Here is a 25,038-nt window from a genome sequence, read left to right on the forward strand (position 1 = left end):
ATCCAAATTAAATTCCAGTTGGCATTCTTCAGCCCACCTACTCAGCTGATCAAGAGTAATTTCATTGTCTACTATACCACCTATTTAGTTTCATCAGCAAACTTACTAACCATGCCTTGTATATTCTTGTCCAAATCATAGATATACAGTGGCATGCAAAAGTGTGGGCATCCCGGTCAAAATTTTTGTTACTGTGAATAGCTAAGCAAGTAAAAGATGAATTGATTTTCAAAAGGCATAAAGTTAAAGATGACACATTCCTTTAATATTTTAAGCAAGAAAACTTTTTTTATTTCCATCTTTTACAGTTTCAAAATAACAAAAAAGGAAAATGGCCTGAAGCAAAGGTTTGGGCACCCTGTATGGCAGTACTTAGTAATACCCCCTTTTAGCAAGTATCACAGTTTGAAAACGTTTTTTGTAGCCAGCTAAGAGTCTTTCAATTCTTGTTTGGGGGATTTTCGCCCATTCTTCTTTGCAAAAGGCTTCTAGTTCTGAGAGATTCTTGGGCCGTCTTGCATGCACTGCTCTTTTGAGGTCTATCCACAGATTCTCCATGATGTTTAGGTCAGGGGACTGAGGACCATGGCAAAACCTTCAGCTTGCGCCTCTTGAGGTAGTCCATTGTGGATTTTGAGGTGAGTTTAGGTTCATTATCCTGTTGTAGAAGCCATCCTCTTTTCATCTACGGCTTTTCTATTCAAAAGGTTCAAAGGAACATCTAAACAAGCCTGATGCATTTTGGAAACAAGTCCTGTGGACTGATGAAGTTAAAATAGAATGTTTTGGCAGCAATGAGCAAAGGTATGTTTGGAGAAAAAAGGGTGCAGAATTTCATGAAAAGAACCCCTCTCCAACTGTTAAGCACAGGGGTGGATCCATCATGCTTTGGGCTTGTGTTGCAGCCAGTAGCATGGGGAACATTTACTGGTAGAGGGAAGAATGAATTCAATTAAATACCAGCAAATTCTGGAAGCAAACATCACACCGTCTGTAAAAAAGCCGAAGATTGAAAACAGGATGGCTTCTACAACAGGATAATGAACCTAAACACACCTCAAAATCCACAATGGACTATCTCAAGAGGCGCAAGCTGAAGGTTTTGCCATGGCCCTCACAGTCCCCTGACCTAAACATCATCAAGAATCTGTGGATAGACCTCAAAAGAGCAGTGCATGCAAGACGGCCCAAGAATCTCACAGAACTAGAAGCCTTTTGCAAGGAAGAATGAGCGAAAATCCCCCAAACAAGAATTGAAAGAATCTTAGCTGGCTACAAAAAGTGTTTACAAGCTGTGATACTTGCCAAAGGGGGTGTTACTAAGTACTGCCATGCACGGTGCCCAAACGTTTGCTTTGGGCCCTTTTCCTTTTTTTGTGACTTTGAAACTGTAAAAGATGGAAATAGAAAAGTTTCCTTGCTTAAAATATTAAAGAAATGTGTCATCTTTAACTTTATGCCTTTTGGAAATCAATTCATCTTTTACTCGCTTAGCTATTCACAGGAACAAAAATTTGTGCCCAAACTTTTGCATGCCACTGTGGGTAACAAACAACAATAGGCCCAGTACTGACCCTAAGAAACAACCTTCCACCATCACCCTCTGCTTTCTACCATCAAGCCAAATGGGTATTCAATTAGCTAGCTTTTTCTGGTTTCCTTATGATCTAACCTTCCAGAGCAGCTTTCCATGTGGAACCTTAAAGGCCTTTGTGAAGTCCATGTAAAGCACGTCTACATGCCTATGCTCATCAACATCCTTGGTTACATCATCAGAAAAATAAAGAACTTAAGACATTACCTCCTGTGTAAAATCCCATGCTGACTACTGTCTAATCAACCTATCTTTCTAGATGTACATATACATTCTTGCCAAATGAGATAATACAGCAAAATTGTGCTCAATTTTCTCGAAGTATTCCCCTTATTTTGTCCATTAATAGTTTTTTTTTGCACCCTAGATCTTTTCTCCAATACATTACCAAAAAGTTCCTCAGTACTGCGTGAGGTCCAAAATATCTTATTATACCACAACCTTATCTCCAGGACTGAAAATCAGTGTTTGATGTTTTATGGTTTTATTCATCTGCATTTAATGTTTTGTATATCTGTATCCCTTGATTAGCTTGCTCATCTCTTCTCTTAGAATCCAAGATGTGGTTTCCCAGCAGATAGTAAAAGTGCTTTACAACTTCAGACATAATATTTTTAAGGCAGAATATGGGAAGCACTCTTGAACAAAAAAATTGCCTCTTTTATTTATTAACCTACCATATTACTGACTTCTATTTTGTAAGCTTAGTTGAAAACAGGATAACACAAAGAGCTCTACAATTACAATCATTTAAAAGTTCTTTCACTCTAAAAATGCACTATTAACAGTACTGGAAAACAAATTTGTAAAAATATAAGCAACACACATCAAAATTGCTGGTGAACGCAGTAGGCCAGGCAGCATCTGTAGGAAGAGGTGCAGTCCACATTTCAGGCCGAGACCCTTCGCTGACGAAGGGTCTCAGCCTGAAACGTGGACTGCACCTCTTCCTACAGATGCTGCCTGGCCTGCTGCGTTCACCAGCAACTTTGATGTGTGTTGCTTGAATTTCCAGCATCTGCAGAATTCCTGTTGTTTTTGTAAAAATATAAAGTGCATTAGATCTCAGCATGTAGGACAAAAGTTTTACATGAAGCAGAATACTATGTCAACAACGGCTTATTAATAATGCATATCTATGTCAACACTCAGTGTGTGGAATTAATATGATCAATTCAGACAATTACACAAATGACAACAAGGACCACAAAAGTCAGCTGTGCTGGAGATAGATGTCAACCACTACTTTTCCACATCAGTGCACCTCAGAGCCTCAGCTATGCACTTATCAAGTTTAACAGATCTATCATCATTTACAAATCTACTTTTTTGTGGCTCTTTGAATAACTTCAGCCACAGTTGGAAAAACTTATTTGCAAAAATCTTGATGTAAATAATCAAATAATGCAAAAAAAATTCAAAATTTCCTTACAAGTGAAAGTTATACTGATTGTCAGTTCACAAAGACAGTAAAAACAGTTGCACCTTTTGTAAGTATTTAACTAACATAATCCACAATTTGAAAGTTCTGATAATACATCATTTACTTCAAACTCTCCCACTAGATGCTAACTGAATTTGTTGATTACTTCCAGCCTTTTCTATTTTATTTTAAAAAATGTCAATTGTTTGTCTGTGGTTTTGAAATTATAATAACAGGGATCTCATTCTTTATGCTATGTAGATATTATATTTGGTACAAAATATCAGTAATGAAATTAAGAACAATATTATTGATGGAAATATCAGAAACAAAAAAACCCCACATGATTCAGAAGGCCATATAATCTGCAAACTAAATATTCCAATATCCTCTGTTCTGTTCAGTAGTGCTGAGTCAGGGCCAAAGAATGCAGTGTGAAACAAAATTTACATACAAATAACTTGGCTGCTTACTGTCATGTCTTGCTTAACACATCGAGCTCCAACTGTTCTCTACCATCTAAATCCAGAACCTCAAGTATAAAAAAGTTAATCAGTCTCCAGCACAGTGCTGATGGAATGCCATCTTTTGGAGAAGAGCATAAATAAATGTACTATCTGGATTGTCTAGCAGGTTTGAAGGAAAGTAAGGAATTATCTCTGGTGCCTTGCTACCTTTCATTAAACACTGGTAAAGTGTAATTATACTGTCTATAATTAGAGGGGGAGGGGGAGGGGAGAGAAAAAAAGAAAAAAACAGTTCCTAATTCTATTTGCTAACTACAGATGTCTGCCAGAAAAAAATGTATTACACTTTGGAATTTCATCCCCCTGGCCACTGACTGATTTCTGACATCAACAACTGATATGTGTACAAAGTACCAGTCCTGCATCTAAACAACAATACAGTAGCATGGCTTTCAAAAGAGAACATTATAAAGAGAAAATAGGAACATCTGAATAGTGTTTAGGCTTCAGATAAATACAGGTTTCCCCCATTATCCGAAAGTAGAGCGTTTCCATGAAACCTTGCGTAAGCCAAAATGGCGTAAAGTGAAGAAGCAATTACCATTAATTTATATGGGAAAAATTTTTGAGCTTTGCCAGACTCAAAAAATAATCTACCAAATCATACCAAATAGCACATAAAACCTAAAATAACACTAACATATAGTAAAAGCAGGAATGATATGATAAATACACAGCCTATATAAAGTAGAAATAATGTATGTACAGTGTAGTTTCACTTAACAGAATCGGTGAGATTTAGCCAAAACCGATTTGTAGAAAAAAATCGGCACGTACACGCACGCGCACACACCTGCCTGCGCAAGGCTTCACGGTCATGGTAGTCTTTCTTGGGGTAAACACAAGTTTAAAGCGTGCACCTTTTTTCGTAAAAGTGAAAATCCTCTTCGGATTTCTTTCGGTTAGCGAAAACAGGTACTAATGTAAGTCTTTCATAAAAGCGAAGTGGCGTAAAGCGAACTTGCGTAAAGCAGGGGACACCTGTAGATACTTTATTGATCCCAGAGGAAATTAGTGTCATGGTAGCATGACAAGTGCAGAGATATACAAATATTAGAAGAGAAATAAGAAAGAACAAAAAAATAAGTTACCTCCAACAGTCTGGCAGGAGGGGGTCATCACTTCCCCAGCTATAGGTAGACTCATAATGGAGCCCAATGGCCAACGGTAAGAATGACCTCATATAGCGCTTTCTGGAGCAGCGCGGTTGTCTTAGTCTATTACAAAAGTGCCCCTCTGTTCAGCCAAGGTAGCATGCAGAGTGTGAGGAACATTGTACAGAATTGCCAGGATTTTACATAGGGTCCCTTGTTCTACCAGAGCCTCCAGTATGTCCAGTTTGACTCCTATAACAGAGCCAGCCTTTCTAATCAGTTCATTGAGCTTGTTGGCATCACCCATGTTGATGCCATTGTCCCAGCACACCACCACACATAAGATTGTACTGGTGACTACAGACTGGTAGCACATATGAAGAAGGAGAGGCCTGCATACTTCAAAGGACCTCAGTCTCCTCAGGAAGTTGAGGTGACTCTGGCCCTTCTTGTACACAGCCTCTGTGTTGATGCTCCATTCAAGTCTGCACCCCCAGGTACATGTAGGTCCTCACCACCACATTCCATTTAAAAACTATAGAGGATATTGAATATTATGAGATGGGAGAAGATATTTCAATTTGAAAGTACACACAACTAGTTTCAGGGTATGTAAACTCTGACAGAGATGTTGTCAAAACATCTTGTGTAACTGAGAACTTACAGCACAAGAGACTGCCAGTCAGTGTCTAGTCTAAACTGCATTAAACAGATGACCTCCACATTCAGCATTTTTCTCTTAAAGAATTCCCAAAAAATTCAGAATTTTTGTATGGACGTCCAATGCAAAGAGTCACAAGAGGCTGTAGAGGGTTTTAAACTCAGCCAGCTGCATTGCAGGCACAACCCTGCCCCACCATCAAGGGCGTCTTCAAGAGACGGTGCATCAAGAAGGTAGTATCTATCATTAATTATCCTCACTGTCTGGGACATTCCTTTTTCTCATTACTACCGTCAGGGAGGAGATACAGGAGCCTGGAGACACATACCCAATGATTCAGCTATTGCTTCTTCCCCTCCATCACCAGATTTCTGAATGGTCCATGAACTCATGAATATTACCTCATTATTTCTTTTTTGGCACTATTTATTTAATTTGTTATTTATAGTCATTTTATGTCTTTACAATGTACTGCTACCAACAAACAACAAATTTCACATCAAACAAGTTAATGGAATCTGAAATACTGAATAAAAGCAACTCTCAGAATTTACACAGATAGACAAACAGAAAATTTATGTGTTCCAACTCACGTGCAGATGACGCATCTTCACGTTATAGAAAATTGCAATACAAACCATTTTCTAGGAATACAACACCCTCCCCCACAATACAAGACTTACCTACTTAGAGTTCCACCAAAAATTCTCTGCAGTTTTATCCTTTGCACCAACTAATAAAGGAAATCGTCCCTTTGCATTTTTAGTCACTGTATGACTTTTAGGGCCTATGGATGTACACTCCAATGTTCCTTTGTTCCTCCACATTGATCAATTCTTAATCCTGTGCCTTGTTACAAATGCATTACCTGTCTATTCTGGATTAAATTCCATCTGTATTTCTATACTTATTGTGTTCCTTATCTTACTGTGTGTTTTTGCGCTGTATCAGATCCAGAGTAATAAGTATTTTGTTCCCTTTTACACTTGTGTACTGCAAATGACATTCAACAATCTTGAATTTTTAAAACTGACTGTTTCTAAGACAATGCTAACATCATCAACACTATTAGAGATCTCTACAAATGTTCATGAATAGGCTACACAGGAATTTAGTATTAAAGTAATAAAGAATATTCCAGTTTATATAATTAAGATAACTATCTTTATAAAGTTAAGGAAATCCATGCACATAATGACAAATAGAAATAAAAGTTTGGTTAGATTTCATTCCACGAGGCATTCTTTCCAAGCTAGAATGAAGTTTAGACCACAAGCTTACTCCTGAATTAAAAAATTGATGATGTTTGTTGCTTACATGCACTTAAATACACACACTGTTGAACTTGAACAAAGGGTTGCCAACTGTCCTGTATTTGCCGGGACATCCCGTAGATTGGGCTAAATTGGTTTGTTCCATATGGGACCGCCCTTGTCCCGTATTTCCCCCGCTAAGGTAAAGTGTTCCTATGAAACCTTTCGTGCCAAAAGGGCCTAAAGCGAAGAAACAATTACCATTAATTTTATGGGAAAATTTTTTGAGCATGCCCAGACTCAAAAAATAACCTGCCAAATCATACCAAATAACACATAAAACTGAAAATAACACAAACATATAGTAAAAGCAGGAATGATATTCATAGAATAGTAGGGCACATTACAGGCCCTTCAGCCCACAATGTTGTGCCAACCCTCAAATCCTGCTTCCCATATAACCCCCCACCTTAAATTCCTCCATATACCTGTCTAGTAGTCTCTTAAACTTCACTAGTGTATCTGCCTCCACCACTGACTCAGGCAGTGCATTCCATGCACCAACCACTCTCTGAGTAAAAACCTTCCTCTAATATCCCTCTTGAACTTCCCACCCCTTATCTTAAAGCCATGTCCTCTTGTATTGAGCAGTGGTGGCCTGGGGAAGAGGCGCTGGCTATCCACTCTATCTATTCCTCTTATTATCTTGTACACCTCTATCATGTCTCCTCTCATCCTCCTTCTCCCCAAAGAGTAAAGCCCTAGCTCCCTTAATCTCTGACCATAATCTATACTCTCTAAACCAGGCAGCATCCTGGTAAAACTCCTCTGTACCCTTTCCAATGCTTCCACATCCTTCCTATAGTGAGGCGACCAGAACTGGGCACAGTACTCCAAGTGTGGCCTAACCAGAGTTTTATAGAGCTGCATTATTACATCACGACTCTTAAACTCTATTCCTCAACTTATGAAAGCTAACAGCCCATAAGTTTTCTTAACTACCCTATCCACCTGTGAGGCAACTTTCAGGGATCTGTGGACATAGAAACTATAGAAAAACTACAGCACAGAAACAGGCCTTTTGGCCCTTCTTGGCTGTGCCGAACCACCTTCTGCCTAGTGCCACTGACCTGCACACGGACCATATCCCTCTATACACCTCCCATCCATGTATCGGTCCAATTTATTCTTAAATGTTAAAAAAGAACCCACATTTACCACCTTGTCTGACAGCTCATTCCACACCCCCACCACTCTCTGTGTGAAGAAGCCCCCACTAATGTTCCCTCTAAACTTTTCCCCCTTCACCCTTAACCCATGTCCTCTGGGTTTTTTTTCTCCCCTTGCCTCAGTGGAAAAAGCCTGCTTGCATTCACTCTATCTATACCCATCATCATTTTATATACCTCTATCAAATCTCCCCTCATTCTTCTACGCTCCAGGGAATAAAGTCCTAACCTATTCAACCTTTCTCTGTAACTGAGTTTCTCAAGTCCCGGCAACATCCTGGTAAACCTTCTCTGCACTCTTTCAACCTTATTTATATTCTTCCTGTAATCTGGTGACAAAAACTGAACACAATACTCCAGATTCTGCCTCACCAATGCCTTATACAACCTCATCATAACATTCCAGCTCTTATACTCTATACTTTGATTAATAAAGGCCAATGTACCAAGAGCTGTCTTTACGACCCTATCTACCTGTGATGCCACTTTTAGGGAATTTTGTATCTGTATTCCCAGATCCCTCTGTTCTACTGCACTACTCAGTGCCTTACCATTTACCCTGTATGTTATAACTTGGTTTCTCCTTCCAAAGTGCAATACTTCACACTTGTCTGTTTAAACTCGATCTGCCATTTTTCAGCCCATTTTTCCAGCTGGTCCAAATCCCTCTGCAAGCTTTGAAAACCTTCCTCACTGTGCACTACACCTCCAATCTTTATATCATCAGCAAATTTGCTGATCCACGTACTCCCAGATCCCGCTGCTCCTCCACACTACCAAGTATCCTGCCATTTACTTTGTACTCTGCCTTGGAGTTTGTCCTTCCAAAGTGTACCACCTCACACTTCTCCGGGTTGAACTCCATCTGCCACTTCTCAGCCCGCTCCTGCATCCTATCAATGTCTCTCTGCAATCTTCGACAATCTTCTACACTTTCTACAACACCCCCAATCTTTGTGCTGTCTGCAAACTTGCCAACCCAGCCTTCTACCCCAACATCCAGGTCATTAATAAAAATCACGAAAAGTAGAGGTCCCAGAACAGATCCTTGTGGGACACCACTAGTCACAATCCTCCAGTCTCAACGTACTCCCTCCACCACCACCCTCTGCCTTCTGCAGGCAAGCCAATTCTGAATCCACCTGGCCAAACTTCCCTGGATCCTATGCCTTCTGACTTTCTGAATAAGCCTACCGTGTGGAACCTTGTCAAATGCCTTACTAAAATCCATATAGATCACATCTATTGCACTACCCTCATCTATATGCCTGGTCACCTCCTCAAAGAACTCTATCAGGCTTGTTAGACACGATCTGCCCTTCACAAAGCCATGCTGACTGTCCCTGATCAGACCACGATTCTCTAAATGCCCATAGATCCTATCTCTAAGAATCTTTTCCAATAGCTTTCCCACCACAGACGTAAGGCTCACTGGTCTATAATTACCCGGACTATCCCTACTACCTTTTTTGAACCAGGGGACAACATTCGCCTCCCTCCAGTCCTCCGGTACCATTCCCGTGGATAACGAGGACATAAAGATCCTAGCCAGAGGCTCAGCAATCTCTTCCCTCGCCTAGTGGAACAGCCTGGGGAATATTCCATCAGGTCCAAGGGACTAATCCGTCCTAATGTATTTAAACAACTCCAACACCTCCTTTCCCTCTCCCTTAATATCAACATGTTCCAGAACATCAACCTCACTCATATTGTCCTCACCATCATCAAGTTCCCCCTCATTGGTGAATACCAAAAAGAAGTTTTCCTTGAGGACCTCGCTCACTTCCACAGCCTCCAGGCACTTCTTCCCACCTTTATCTCTAATCAGTCCTACCTTCACTCCTGTCATCCTTTTTTTCTTCACATAATTGAAGAATGCCTTGGGGTTTTTCTTTACCCTACTCGCCAAGGCCTTCTCATGCCCCCTTCTTGCTCTTCTCAGCCCCTTCTTAAGCTCCTTTCTTGCTTCCCTATATTCCTCAATAGACCCATCTGATCCTTGCTTCCTAAACCTCATGTATGCTGCCTTCTTCCACCTGACTAGAGTTTCCACTTCACTTGCCACCCATGGTTCCCTCACACTACCATTCTTTATCTTCCTCACCGGGGAGTGTTCAAGTAGGGTTAAACTCACCTCAACATGTCTTTTACAGTTACGGTTGCCAACTTTCTCACTCCCAAATAAGGGACAAAAGTAGCAGTCAAATCCTGATGAAGGGTCCCGGCCCGAAACGTCAACTGCACCTCTTCCTATAGATGCCGCCTGGCCTGCTGTGTTCACCAGCATTTTTTGTGTGTTGACGGGACACCTGTGTTTACCCCCGAGAAAGACTACCATGACCATGAAGCCTTGCACGGGCACCTGTGTGCGCATGCGTGACGTTTGCATATGTAACATGCGCATGCGCGTACGTGTCGATTTATTATTCCACAAATCGGTTTTGGCTTAATCTTTCCGACTACACTGTACATACATTATTTCTACTTTATATAGGCTGTGTATTTATCATATCATTAATGCTTTTACTATATGTTAGAGTTATTTTAGGTTTCATATGTTATTTGGTATGATTTGGTAGGTTATCTTTTGAGTCTGGGAACGCTCAAAAATTTTTCCAATATAAATTAATGGTAATTGCTTCTTCACTTTACGCCATTTCCACATGAAAGGTTTTATAGGAATGCTCTACCTTAGCGGGGGCAATATGGGACAAGGGCGGTCCCATATGGGATAAAACCAATTTAGCCCAATATACAGGATGTCCTGGCAAATACGGGACAGTTGGCAACCCTATGTTCAAGTTCAACAGTGCGTGACAGGGAATGAGGAAAGGTGCAGCTGACTCTTATCGGTTCCTCACGGCCCGCTAGCACATGCTTTGCAGCCCGGTGGTTGGGGACCACTGAAATAAGGGACTTGAGCATACGTGTTTTTTTGGTATTGGGGGGCGAGGCGTCTGAAATCGAAAAATTCTGAATTCCAAAATGCAACTGGGCCCAAGGATTTTGGATAAAGGATTGTGGACCTGTACTGTATTCTGTCTAGGTACCTCCAATCTGTTGCATGAACATCGATTTCTCTATCTTCACGAAATTTCTTCCTTCTCCTTCATTTCTCCACTCTGAATTCCCTCTTACCTCTTGTCCTCATCTCCTATCACCTCACCTTGGTATCCCTCCTCTGTCCCTTTCTCCCGTGGTCACTTTCCTCTCCTGGTCCAGCCCTTTACCTTTTCCGCTTATCACCTCCCAGCTTCTTACTCCATCCCCCTCCCCAACTTGCTTCACCTATCACCTTCTAGCTTGTACTCTTCTCCTCCCCAATTTCTTATTCTGGCGTCTTTCCCCTTCCAGTCCTGATGTATGTTGATTCTTTATTCCCCTCCATAGATGCTGCCTGACCTGCTGACTTCCTCCAGCATTTTGTGTAAGGTTCACTAGATTTCCAGCATCTGCAGAATCCTATATGTCTATACTGGCCTCCTACTTTTCTAGAAAAGTTAACAATCACTAGTATTATTATCTTTATTCAGGAGTATTATTCGAAGTAAGAATTTGTATGTAGGAGACAGCCAATGAGGAAGGACATATTTTAATCAAAAATCTATTAAAAAAAAAATTTTGACACCCTGAAATTGATTTTAAATACACATTTTCCTTTAAGCATCTAAAATGTATTGCAATTTTACAGACAGAGTACTTGCCCACATAAATGACAGGTCACAGTTCTGAAGGGAAATAAGAAACCAATGATCATAAATTATGCATCATATCTAGGCAAAGCAGTTGGGAAGGAAAAATGGCAATAATCATTCACGCAGAAACACAAGTCCAGTGATGTTCCCAGTCTCTAAAGTGCTGTTTTATGTCTTGAAAAGAGTCTTTCTGAAATGAGAGAAATTAACTTCTCAGCACTGGGATTTCACCAGAATATGCAGACACCATTTGAGATGCTGGTGGAAAAATCAAGGCTAATACTATAATGCAATAAGGAAAGACTTGCATTTATAAAGCACCAATTACCTCTTTATCTGGATATCCCTTAACCACCTTACAACTAATGCTTTTATGTTCCCTGCTGAAGCACAGGCAGTACAACAGAGAACTAATGCAATAAAATTAACACAGAAATAAATGATAATGAGCTGATATTTCATTACCCAGAAATATTGATTGTGGGATAAATATTGCCTAGGATCCTAGTACCATCTTCCTGCTCCTTCTTCAAAATTTAGATACAGGAAGTTTTATATCTATTTAAGAGAAGAACCTTGTTTTAATACCAAAGAAAGATGCATCTCTAATGCCTTTCCTTAGTGCTGCACTGGAGTTGAGACTAGACTTTTGCTCAAGTCAGCACAGTCAAAATTGAGCCCGGATCTTTTGACTCAGAGAGCATAATCAACTAAACCACAGCTGACAGTCCTGTCGAAGAAGTCAGTACTGTGAGAGGTAGTGCGTATTGTATGAGACATAGAATCAAAACCTTGCCTGCAATCTGAGATGAATACCAATAAAGCATCCTGACGAGATTATTTTAAAAAAGTGGGTTATCTGCATTGCCCTTGGCCAATATTTAATCAATTAAAATGCAATCAATGTGACTGAAACTGAAATTTAGAAAGTAAAATGTTCAAAATACTAATCAGGTAAGGGCTGTTTGTGGAAAAAAGGATCTGAAGAGTTAATGTGAAGATGGGATACGCTAGAGATGAATAAATTTCAAATAGCAGTTAAGGAGGTAGGGAGAAAAGACAAAGAAAGAAGGAGAGATAAACTGAGAGGCAGGGGATGAAGAAAGGTGGAAGGAAAGAGAAAAGAAACTGGAAGAACTGCAGTAGAATGGGAAGCAGAGGATTACATAGGAAAACAAGTGTCTGAAAGGTGAAAATGGCATGAACACAATAAACTACTAAAACATACCATCTCATCATCTTCACAAACAAACTATTATCTTTATAACAAGACGTACTTTATTTAAAGTGTTTTGGGACATTTTAAAAGGGAGAGGTTATGTGATATATGAACCACAGTTTTTCCCCTTTGCTTTCTTTAAGTTGCTTAGACAACAACTCTGACTATGTTAACAACACATACAAAATGCTGGAGGAACTCAGCAGGCCAGGCAGCATCAATGGAAAAGAGTACAGTCAATGTGTCATGTCGAGACCCTTCAGCAGGACTGAAACGAAATGGCCCAAAACATCGACTATACTCTTTTCCATAGATGCTGCCTGGCCTGCTGAGTTCCTGCAGCATTTTGTGTGTGTTGCTTGGATTTCCAGCATCTGCATTTCTTCTCATGTTTCTGACTATGCTAATATGCATTTGTCAAGACAAAGATATACATGAGCAAATATTACAAGAAATTATTTGGATTCTGTATTAACGTTTTAATAAAAAATAAAACAATAAATATTTTCTTTAAAGTATGCAGTCCAATTCAATACAGTAAATTAAAATGACTTCATAGAAATCATTACACCATAGCATGTAGGTCACAAATTTCAAGCTGGTGACTAAAAGTATATAAAATTAGGTGATGAGAAACAGGACACAAGTCATAAATGTTCTGAAAGATGAATGCAATGGTTAAGGTATTGATTTACAAAGTGACTGAATCCATTGAAATGTCTCATAACAGAAGAAAATAAGCTCTTAAGCCAGCTGTTTCAAGTGAGCAAATGCTCCTGTTTCCAAGGAACAGAGCAGTGCTCCCTCCTTCAAACACAAAACTAGAGAGATTTCTCAGCTCACAGCCAAGAGGATCATTCATCTGGATAGTTGGTTCTGCAGGAATAAAGGTACTAAATAAATTGTTCATTCTAGTTCGAGATGGGCAGATCTTTGGATCTGCTGAAAATGAGAAACTATGCCTTTAGCACTCGGTCCAGCAAGAATAATACAGGAAAATAGTCAGGGGGAAACATTTAAGTGATTCAGCTCGCTCCATCACTCAAGTTGTGTTTCGGGGTCCAAAAAAATCAATTGCTACTTCAAACTTATCTCCCTTTGCACACAACAAATCATTTCTGTTTTTCAGGGACTGAGCTGAGGACAGAGACAGAGCTGAATTTAAAACAGCAATGTCAAGACCTGAACAAATGATTTTTCTAACATGTCCAGTGATGTGTTTGCAATATTATTAGCGATGCTTTCTGTTTTCAATTGTAATTTAAGCATACATACAATTTAAAGATAGAAGGGAGATAAAGAGAGAAGAGAATACGATAGAAATGTGGTAATGGGGAAATCATGGTTAGGAAAGAAGAAAGACATTTCAGAGGCAACTGTGTGGAAAGTCTCATCATCAGAACAAATGAGACAGAGACTGAGGAAATGAGAGAATGGAACGGAATCCTTACTAGAGGGAGAACGGATGGAAGTATATTCACAATATCTATTGGAGTCTATAGATATTTTAGTGGATGTTGGTGACTAATCTATCTCCTGAAATGTAGACGGTGAGGTCCAGAAGGGAAGGAGTCTGAGATAACCAGAATCAGAATTACCATCACCAGCATACATAAGTGAAATTTGTAGACTTTGCAGCAACAGTACAATGCAATGCATAATAATAAGGGAAAAACTATGAATTCAGAAAATGATGACCAGGGGAAGAAGCTGTTCCTGAATCATTGAGTGTGTGCCTTCAAGCTTCTGAACCTCCGTCCTAATAGCAATCAAGTAAAGGTGAGAGCAAAGTGAAAACTGGCTGCCAGAGTGACCACACTTTTGAGCCCTGCTGAAATGCAGAAAGCAACATCAATACAGTCAGTAAAATACTAGAAAAAGGGTTGAGGAATTAGATCTGCATAAGACAAAGATGATTTTTCACATCCCACAAAGGAGTAGCTTAGACCATATGAGTGCTTGTAGCTGTGCCTTTGATCTAGAGTTTCTATAGTGTTTTTCCTTATTTGTACTTTTAGATCAAATGTTTTGTTCAAATGCTTAGTACAGCTTATGCTTATAAAAAATCAGTTGAAACTTATGTGCATACTAATGGAAAATTGCCCATCCCTGGAAGTTGCACAGAGTGAGACACTGGCGGAGAATATGATCTCTCTGCCTTGCAAGGACCAATAATGAAGCAGAACTGCAACATCTCTGGTTCCAGACAACTGAATTTTATAGAACTTCGGAACAGAACAAGGTCACATGAATGAAATACATTCGAAATTACTGTGACACACCAGAGGTCCATGAGCCAGTGCTCATCAGAGGATCAGAGGTGGAGAGGGTCAGCAACTTTCCTCAGTGTTCTCATTTCACAGGACCTGTCCTGGGCCCAGCACATAAGTGTAATTATGAAGAAGCATGGCAGCGCTTCTACTTCCTTAGGAGCGCAATGATTTGGCATGACATCTAAAACTTTGACAAACTTCTATAGCTGTGAGGCAGAGAGTATATTTTCTAGCTGCATCACAGCCTGATATAGAAACAGCAATGCCCTTGAATGAAAAATCACACAAAAAGTAGTGGATAAGGTCCAAGTCCATCACGGGTAAAGCCTTCCCCACCATGGAGCACATCTACACAAAACATCGTCCAGGAAAGCAGCATCCATCAACAAGGACCTCCACCATTCAGGTAATGCTCTCTTCTCGCCGCTGCCATCAGGAAGAAGGTACAGGAGCCTCAGGACTCACACCACCAGGTTCAGGAACAGTTATTACCCCTTAACCATCAGGATCTTAAACCATGGAGATAACTTCACTTGCTCCATCATTGAAATGTTCCCACAACCTATGGACTCACTTTCAAGGACTCTTCATCTCACTTTCTCAACATTTATGATTATTATTTCTTTCTTTTTGTAATTTGCACAGTTTGTTGTCTTTTGCTCACTGGTTGAATGCCCAAGTTGGTGTGATCTTTCATTGATTCTATTATGATTATTGGATTTATTGAGTATGCCCACAAGAAAATGTATCTCATGGTTGCATATGATGACATCCATGTACTTTGACAACATATTTACTTTGAACTCTTTGAACTTTGAAAATCCTCTAAACTTTCAATACAAAATTTTGCATCCGTGTTGGAGACACAAAAGAGTCTGCAGATGTTAGAATCTGGAGCAACACACAAAATGCTGGAGGAACTCAGTGGATGAAGCAACAGCTATGGAAGATCCAAATGAAGCGTCTTGACCCAAGCTGCCAAGTGTCCGATTCCTGCCACAGTTACTGCTTGATCTGCTGAGTTTCTCCAGTGTTTTATATCTTTGTAACTATGTTCTGGAGTATTGTCTGCAATATCCACACTCATGCTTTCGATACGATAGTTTTCAGGGACATAAGAATCATGGACGCATTTCATCTGAGGAAATCCTCCCAACTCCAAGACTGCTATTTATGTATTGCAGAAGCTTCTTCAAAATTGATATATACGCTGTAGCAACCAGTCTGTATAGTAAATTTGATTCATATGGCAGGAGTAGATTTTAGATTCAGTAGTCCAAGTGCAGCAACTATAGCAATTCCATTGTTAACAAAACAATTTTTAAAAATCTAGTAACTGTCCTTCAGTATTCCAATTGTCCACAGCCTCATTTCCAAGGTTGTTAGAAAGAATGAACTTGAGTAATCATGCTCTAATTTGAATTTCAAATGAGAATATAAAGGCACACTGTATCAATACAGGAATCCTAAGTGAGCAGCACCACTGTATCCTTTTTAAGACTGAAGAAAGTACACTTTGGATTAGGTAAAATTTCCGTTTAGAAGATTGGAGTTTGAAAGAAGCATAGACAATGTTTGAAATACTGAGCTAATGTAGTTTAGCTGTCATCTGGAGCCTATCTACTTCAGTTTTCTGTAACATTAAGACCTACAACAGACTGTAGATACTGGAATCTGGAGCAATAAATAAACTGCTGGTGGAGCTCAGCGGATCAGGCAGCATCTGTAGAAGGAAATGGACAATCGATGTTTTGGGTCAAGACCCAAGGCTGACTATCCATTTTCCTCCACAGATGCTGCTCATTCTGTTGAATTTCTCTAGCATTTTATTTGTTACTTTAGTTGTCCAACTGCAGTCCTGGACAAACCACAGCTGTGCATCATGAACCTCAACCTCTGAGTCTAGACAACGTTCCAGAATCTAACTGTAACAAAACATGAAGAAGTCGCATATTATCAATGATCCCTTGCCATCAAGCTCTTGAACCTGACCACAAATTGTCGCTGAGAATGCTACTGCAAGACTAAATGATTTTGCACATATTGACTTACTTTGATGTATATATTGTACCTGAGATACAAATGCAGAGCACCTTCAACAATTTGAAACTCTTAAATTAGGTTACTATTGTAACAATGTTTCTGCTGACATGCAAACCCTCTCTATGAAAAAAATAAAATAATTTTGTGAAATGAACAAATAAGATAGTGAAAGAGACTAAGGTAAAGCCTTTCTTTTGAGAATTTTGTTGTAATATAAAACAACATTATGTTATGGATCCACAGGGTTAATTAGATACTTATTCATGCAATAGAGGTGGGAATGTTGGGACAAATGGGATTACAGGGAAGGCATCAGGTGAATAAAAAATGAGTAGGTATAAATAGCAATATTTTCAAAGTATGCACCTCTGTACTTCCATAAGAGAGATTAAATGTTTACTAACCAAAATAGCATTTCTTTTAATATATTTAAACATTTTGCCTTCTGATAATTCATTTTGCCTTTCCCATCTTTTAGCAAAGAAAAAGAATTTCAGGATGTATATTATATACATTTCTTTGACATTAAATGTACCTTTGAAACCATCACTCTATAATAATTTTAAAGGCAATTTTTAAAATCAAATCAATTAATAACTGATCTTTAGATCAACTGATCTACACCAGTTTATACTTAAAAATTATAAATTCATATGGAATCATTAATTCCTCTCCAATGCTCCTTCACATACAAAGTCCTTATACCGAAAACTGAGGCATCTTAAACATTTATTTTCTATTAAAAGCACAGAAATGCATTGATCTTCAGCAAGTAGTTCAGTCGAGGAGCATTAGTGAATTACCATGTATAAATCAACTTATTACTGACTTCTGTACCAACACCACACAACGTTAAAATCACAGATGCTGGAACTTAATAGTTAGCACATTCAACCTCCACTCTACCACTGATCTCAGCACTGACTACAGGGCTAGAGTACAAATACCCTGAGTGACCCTTCAGCTTCACACTAGCCAAGTCTGGTGTAGAAAGGACAACCCATTGCTTTGAATGGTCTTGCCAATTCTGATAGAAGGCCAAGTGCAGTAAACAGTTAAGCTTGTTTTTAAAGTATCCAATTAATTTCTAGCACTAAGGTGTAGGTTTAGCACTTTTTAGACTTAGAATGATACAAAAATTTTGAAATGCCTCTGATTATCAGACACTATATGATACTTCCCTTAATGTATCAGTGTAATCCAACAAGGAAACAGGTCCTTCTGCCCAATTCATCCATGCTAACCATCATGCCCATCTAAGCTAATCACACATTTGGCCCATAATCCTCTAAACCTTTCTTGACCATCTACCTGTCTAAATGTCTTTTAAATGCTATGTACCTGCCTCACCCATTTTACAACAGTTCCCAAGCTTAGACCAGCAGCTATCTGTCAACAACCAAGGGGAAACAGGGACAGGGCCTCAAGACCAGCAGACTGAGATCTGATTGTCACTTGCAACCCTCTGCACCTTGTGGGATGACAGTGGCAGTCAGTCCTCCAGAGCCTCATAAATTCCACCAGGGGAGTAGAGTGAGGGCAAGCTTGATCAGTGAACTGGATAAAAAACCCTATCCAACATTAACAGAAAATTGAATGATGGCCATACGCATTTCTGTTGGGAGAGAAAAACACTCAACTAAATAGAAAGCGTCAACCCTTACTATGGGGTGGTTTGTTGCTGAAGCAGGCACTTTATGACCTTTAATTAAGAAAATAAATTCCAATCTGCATTCATAAATGTAATTATGGGGTCCTCTGAAACCATTAACGTAGGAAAATGCAGTATGATGGAGTCTTAAACAATTAACCAAAGGCAGAACAGGGCAACATAATGAGTGCTTGATCATATCTGGAAAAAAGGCCTACTCGGATTTAATCCAAACATCTGAGCTGAATTGTAAGGTAGGACTGAGTGAAAATAAAATAATTCTGTATACTTACGAGCTTCAATCTTTGCAAAGGTATCCTGGTAACATCCACTGGACTGCGGTCGACTACATTCACAAACCTTGCTTCTGGGATTGCAACAGCACACATCACATGAGCCCACCTAAACAATACAGGAGAAAATCTGAAAAATGCAGGAATGCACAAAGGAATACTGATGGTAATGACTCATTGTTCTGATCCATCACTCTTAATATTCCAAATATGGCATCAGAGTAATTTTTAAGAATGCTGGCCTGTCAAATCTACATGCCACTTGAATTTATTTTGATTTCATATGCAAATTGGTTGCTGAAGACAGCAAAACCCTTTTATCCTACTCTGTCAATTTGTCTAATTTCCAAGTCTATCCATGTAGTAAAAGACGAAGGTCAACAATAAATTACTAGCTTTGTTATATAGAGGATATTTCACTGTTGAAGGTAAATTATGGCAGTTCCTTCACTTAAGAAAGAAAGACTCATCATTCATGAGAGCCACAGGTTAGAGAGATTTATGATGGTCATTTCACAAATGAAAGAAAGCATGGAACTCATCATTACCAGTGAACTCATCTGTTTAGTATATGGACATGATGCCTTTGAATCATTTCTGGAACACAAACTCTGGGGATTATTGTCAATGAATATTTTTTTCTTCCTTCTCATTTTGCTTTGCATTAGTTTATTCATTTAATCAACTATTATCATTTCAGCAGAAGAAGAGAAACTTACAAGAAATGAGGATATGCAAGAGCCGCTGAGAATTCTGAAGAACAATTTTACCATGTATTTTAGAGTTCATTAGCTTATGATAGATTCAGGACTTTGAACATTCATTTCAAATAGTTTAAAGATTGGCACCTTGCCAAAATCTTGCTGCTTAAACCTTTTTTTTATTGCTAAAACATGAACAAATGTTGTCATCCCAATATTCCCAACAGTCCGAGGGATTTAGGGGAACAAATTCCAAACAGTCCAAGGGAGTTAGAGGAACAAATTTGTAGAGAGATTGCACACTGTTGTAATAAATGTAAGGTTGTGAGAGTAGGTGATTTTAATTTTCCATATTGACTGGGATTCCCATAGTGTCAAAGGACCAGATGGGATAGAGTTTGTCAAACGTGCTCAGCAAAGGTTTCCATAATCAGTACATAGAAATCCTAATGAGAGAGTGCACAATACTGGATCTGCTATTAGGGAATGAGACAGGGCGGGTAAAAGAAGTTTGTGTAGCTGAACACGTTGCATCTAGTGACCACAATGCCATTAGTTTTAAAGTAAATATGCAAAAAGATAGGTTTGGCCCGCAGATTGCGACTCTAAATTGGAGGAAGGCCAATTTTGATAATATCAGAAATGATCTGACAAGTGTCGATTGGGTCAGGCTGTTTTCTGGCAAAGGTGTACTTGGTAAATGGGGCACCTTCAAAAGCAAAATTTTGAGAGTACAAAGCTTGTATGTGCCTGAAAGAATAAAAGGTAAAGATAGTAAGTGTAGGGAACCTTGGTTTCAAGAGAAATTGAGGCCATGATTAAGAGAAAAAAGGCAGTGCATAGCAAGTACAGCCAGGTAGGAACAAACAAGGTGCTTATGGAGTATAACAGTGCAAGAGAACACTTAAGAAAGAAATCAGGAGGGCTAAAAGAAGGCATAAAGTTGGCCTAGCAGACAAGGTGAAGGAGAATCCTAAAGAATTCTACAGATATGTTAAGAGCAAAACGATTGCAAGGGATAAAATTGTGAAGCCAAAACAGAAGGGGGATATCTTAAAATAATTCTTTTGCATCTGTATTTACTCAGGAGATGGACAGAGTCTATAAAGGTGAGGCAAGGCGGCATCAACTTCATGGACCCTGTACAGCTTACAGAGGAGGAGATGTTTGTTATCCTGAGGCAAATCAGGGTAGATAAATCCCCAGCATCCGTCAAGGTGTTCCTCAGGACCCTACAAGAGGCAAATGCAGAAATTGCTAAGACCTAGCACAGATACTTAAATCATTCTTAGCAACTGGAGAGGTACTAGAGGTTTGGAGGATAGCCAATGTTGTTCCACTGTTTAGTTAAGGCTCTAAACATAAACCAGGAAATTATAGGCAGCTGTGGGAAAGTTACTGGAAGGTATTCTAAGGGACTGGATATGTAAGTATTTGGATATCATGTACTGATTGAGGAAAGTCAGCATGGCTTTGTGCATGGTAGGTCACGTCTAATGAATCTTACAGAGTTTTTTGACGAAGTTACCAGGAAAGTGGATGAAGTTAAGGCAGTGGATCTTGTCTATATGGACTTTAGCAAGGCAAATGACAAGGTCCTACATGGGAGGTTGGTCAAGAAGGTTCAGTTGCTCAGCATTCAAGATGATGTAGTAAATTGGATTCAACAGTGGCTTTGTGGGAAAAGCCAGAGTGGCAGTAGATAGTTGCCACTTTGACTGGAGGCCTGTAACTAGTGGCATGCCACAGGGGCCATTGCTGGGTCTGTTGTTGATTGTCATCTATATCAATGATCTGAATGATCATGTGGTTCACTGGATCAGCAAATTTGTGGATGACACCAATATTGGGGATGTACTGGATAGCAAGGAGGGATATCATGGCTTGAAGAGGGATCTGCATCAGCTGGAAAAATGGGCTGATAAATGGCAGATGGAATTTAATGCAGACAAGTGTGAGGTGCTGCACTTCAATAGGACCAAACAGGATAGCTCTTGAACAGTGAATGGCAGTGCATTGAGGAGTGTAGTAGAACAAAGGGATCTGGAAATATAGGTCCATAATTCATTGAAAGTGACATCATGGGTAATAGGGTTGGAAAGAAAGCTTTTGACACACTGACCTTCAAAAATCAATGTGTTGCGTATAGGAGATGGGATGCTACGTTCAAGTTCTATAAGACCTTGTTAAGGACTAATTTGGAGTGTTGTGTGCAGTTTTGGTCACCTACCTACAGGAAAGATGTAAATAAGATTAAAAGAATACAGAGAAAATTTACAAGGATGTTGCGGAGTCTGGAGGACCTGAGTTATAGGGGAAGGGTGAATAGGTTAGGACCTTATTCCTTAGAACATAGAAGATTGAAAGGGGATTTGATAGAGATACACAAAATTAGAAGGGGTATAGATAGGGTAATGTCAGCAGGCTTTTTCCAATGAGGTTGGGTGGGTCTACAATCAGAGGTCGTGGGTTAAGCTTGAAAGGTGAAAAGTTTAAGAGGAGCATGAGGGGAAACTCAGAGGATAGTGAGATCAATTGGTACATGCCAGCTCAATTTCAATGTACAAGATAATTTTAGATAGGTACATGGATAGTAGGGGTGTGGAGGACTACGGTCCTGGTGTAGGTCGATGGGAGTAGGCAGTTTAAATGCTTTCTGCTTGCACTAGATGAGCCAAAGGGCCTGTTTCTGTGCTGTACTTTTCTTTGACTCTATTTAGTGTCATCCTTGGAAACTTGAGTTTTTCCCAAACAATCCTCTGTGAAGAGAAAAAAACTTAAGTTTATTTCCTATTAATTCTGAAATGATAAAACTTTATAAAATTGAAGATTACTGGCAGAATTTGCTAACTGAGAAATTTATAGTCACATTTATCTAAATTAGTTGTAAGTTATGGAAGCCAAAAATGTACAAGTGACACGAGTGTGGGAGGGAAAAAAGCCATTGTCTAGAGTTTGAAACTTGAGGTGCACCAAGCATCCATTCACTTGTTATAAAGGAAGACAGCTGGAGCACCTGAGGGAAAAACACAAGTTGCAGCATCTCCTTTTTCATGCATAGTGGTTTTTTTTCTTTTAATGGTTATTTTCTATTATGACTATAATGTTATTCATTCAGTCTCTTATGCCTTCTTTTTTCAGATTCAACATTAAACATTTGTCATTAATCAGGTACATCTGCCATTAACCACTGTACATTAACCAAGTGAATATAAAGTAATACACTATGCAAAGACATTCTCCTAGTGTCCTGGCAATATTTTGCATTCAGATGACAGATTATTTCGCTGTAGATTTAGTGACCATGTGATGTACAAATTGATTGTTCTATTTCAAGCATCGTAACAGTAGCTTTATTTAAGAATAAATTGATAAATTGATTTATTATTGTCACATGTACTGAAGTACAGTGAAAATCTTCATACCATCCATAGAGACCATTTCATCATATCAGTAAAAGGAACAAGCCATACCAGAATGCAGAAAGAAAGTGTTACAGTTAGATTAAGAGCAGGCAGACAATAAGCTGCAAGCTTATATGGGATGAAGTAGATTGTGAAGTGAGGCCAGCCTGGGCATTCTCTCTTCTTTCTCTATCCCATCAAGCAAAAGATGCAAAAGTGTGGAAGCACATACCATCAGGCTCAAGTACAGTTTCTACCCCATTATTGTAAGGCTGTTGAACAGTCCCTTTGTATGATAAGTTCAACTTTTGACTTCACAATCTATTTATTGGTTCCACCAAAAGTGACATCATAAAACTGTACAAATACTTTTCTCTAAGGATATACTTTCTCCATGTAGCTAAACACTTGCACATAGTTGCAGACATTTTAGGGCAGTAACTGTGTCCCATTAGGTGTGGTGAACAAGCTTGGCTCCATCTTTCTTGATCTATTTTAGTCAAGCAAATTGTAGGTATTTGTTAACTATTGTATTGGACATTGGTCTGTGCAGAACATCAATAATTTGTCTGTAGTTGTTAATGATGATGCCTTGAAACCTGAGAAATAATTGGGCCTTTATATAAGTTCAATTGTTAAGAATAATAACATATAATTAATGTTTACTTTGTACTCGGGAAAAGCATTGCAAATCATTTGTATTAATATGTTTACATCTTAGTACAACAGATTATTAAACAGTAAAATATACCTAGCCTCTCTGTCTTTTGGTTCAAATTTTTGCTGATCATGTATAGAAGATGGGTTCACCAATGAAATTCAATTACATCCACATATACTGTATAACAAAAATATACTTTAATTTGCTGGATTGACTCTTTAACAACTTGGTTTCTTTAAAACTAATCATGATAATGATATGACATTTGACTCATCAGAGGTAGCTTACAGAAACTTCACGGTTATTAGGAGCTATATTAACACTGTATCTCAAACTAATCTGAATGCTTTATGCAATTTTTCCCTTTCATCCCATGGGAAAAGTGATGAGAAAAATGAAATTTCTGCGACAGCAACATTTAAATGGACAAATATATGTTCCTGACTATATGCTGCAGTCTTCCAGGAAATGAAAAATAGCTTTCCACATAGAGTAGAATTAACCTGCCTCGAAGGCTCATTTACATTAACTGAATGATATATCTTTCATAGACTGCAAAAATAAATTCAGATCAAACCCCCATAAAAATAACGAATCATACTGAATGTAAACTGAACAAGTGGATAAAGTTGCATTGCTACAACAGTGAGCTTAGACTGCCACTAGGGAGAGTGACCAATGGCTCTGGAAATGACATTTTATGTAAATATGTCCCTGAACCACTGTAGTCTCCTTCAAGAACCAGTTCCTGGAACCTTAATTCAGCTTATTGATATTACAATGAGATGGTTCCACTGATGAATCATTTAACTATAGATCTTCCCATTAACACCCAAATGTTCTAAAGCATTGAGGACCTAAAAGGCTACTCAGAATTGCATTACTGGAATTGAGACTCATTTGTTAAAAACCAGTAACTTAATGAGCCTTGAGCACAGTTATTGCTACACTACAAATGAAAATGATGCTTCTTAAATACACATATTGCAGTCTTCCATGAATTCATCAGCTGGCAAACAATTCCAACGTTTCCACATCTAATAAAAAGGAGCCAGAGTGAGCCACAAAAGATAACAACACTGGAGATAATTACTAATACCTGCCCAATTTTCTTTTAAAAGCAATAATCTCTAACCGAACTATATATCGACAAGCAAATTCTTTAGAATATTGCTTGGTAAAACAAAAAAAAACAAATATAACTAATTTTAAATTGGAGTTGCTTTCATTAGGCCAGGAGATGCAATAATATCATGTGCATTACATTTTTATATGCTCATTGGAGAAGAAGATTTATCCTCCTCGTGGTCAACTCTC

At 38.9% G+C, this 25,038-nt stretch overlaps 1 protein-coding gene across 1 annotated transcript in view; it reads right to left on the reverse strand.

The window, feature by feature from the left end:
* The window catches only part of LOC134347073 (lysine-specific demethylase 4C-like), a 394,026-nt gene that overhangs the window by 93,073 nt on the left and 275,915 nt on the right, over positions 1–25,038 (reverse strand). The window contains exon 17 of the mRNA XM_063049177.1: positions 18,956–19,064. Within this exon, the coding sequence (XP_062905247.1) occupies positions 18,956–19,064 (109 nt within the window). The remainder of the gene's footprint in view (positions 1–18,955; positions 19,065–25,038) is intronic.

Source organism: Mobula hypostoma, chromosome 5 (assembly GCF_963921235.1).
Source record: "Mobula hypostoma chromosome 5, sMobHyp1.1, whole genome shotgun sequence".
Taxonomy (NCBI): domain Eukaryota; kingdom Metazoa; phylum Chordata; class Chondrichthyes; order Myliobatiformes; family Myliobatidae; genus Mobula; species Mobula hypostoma.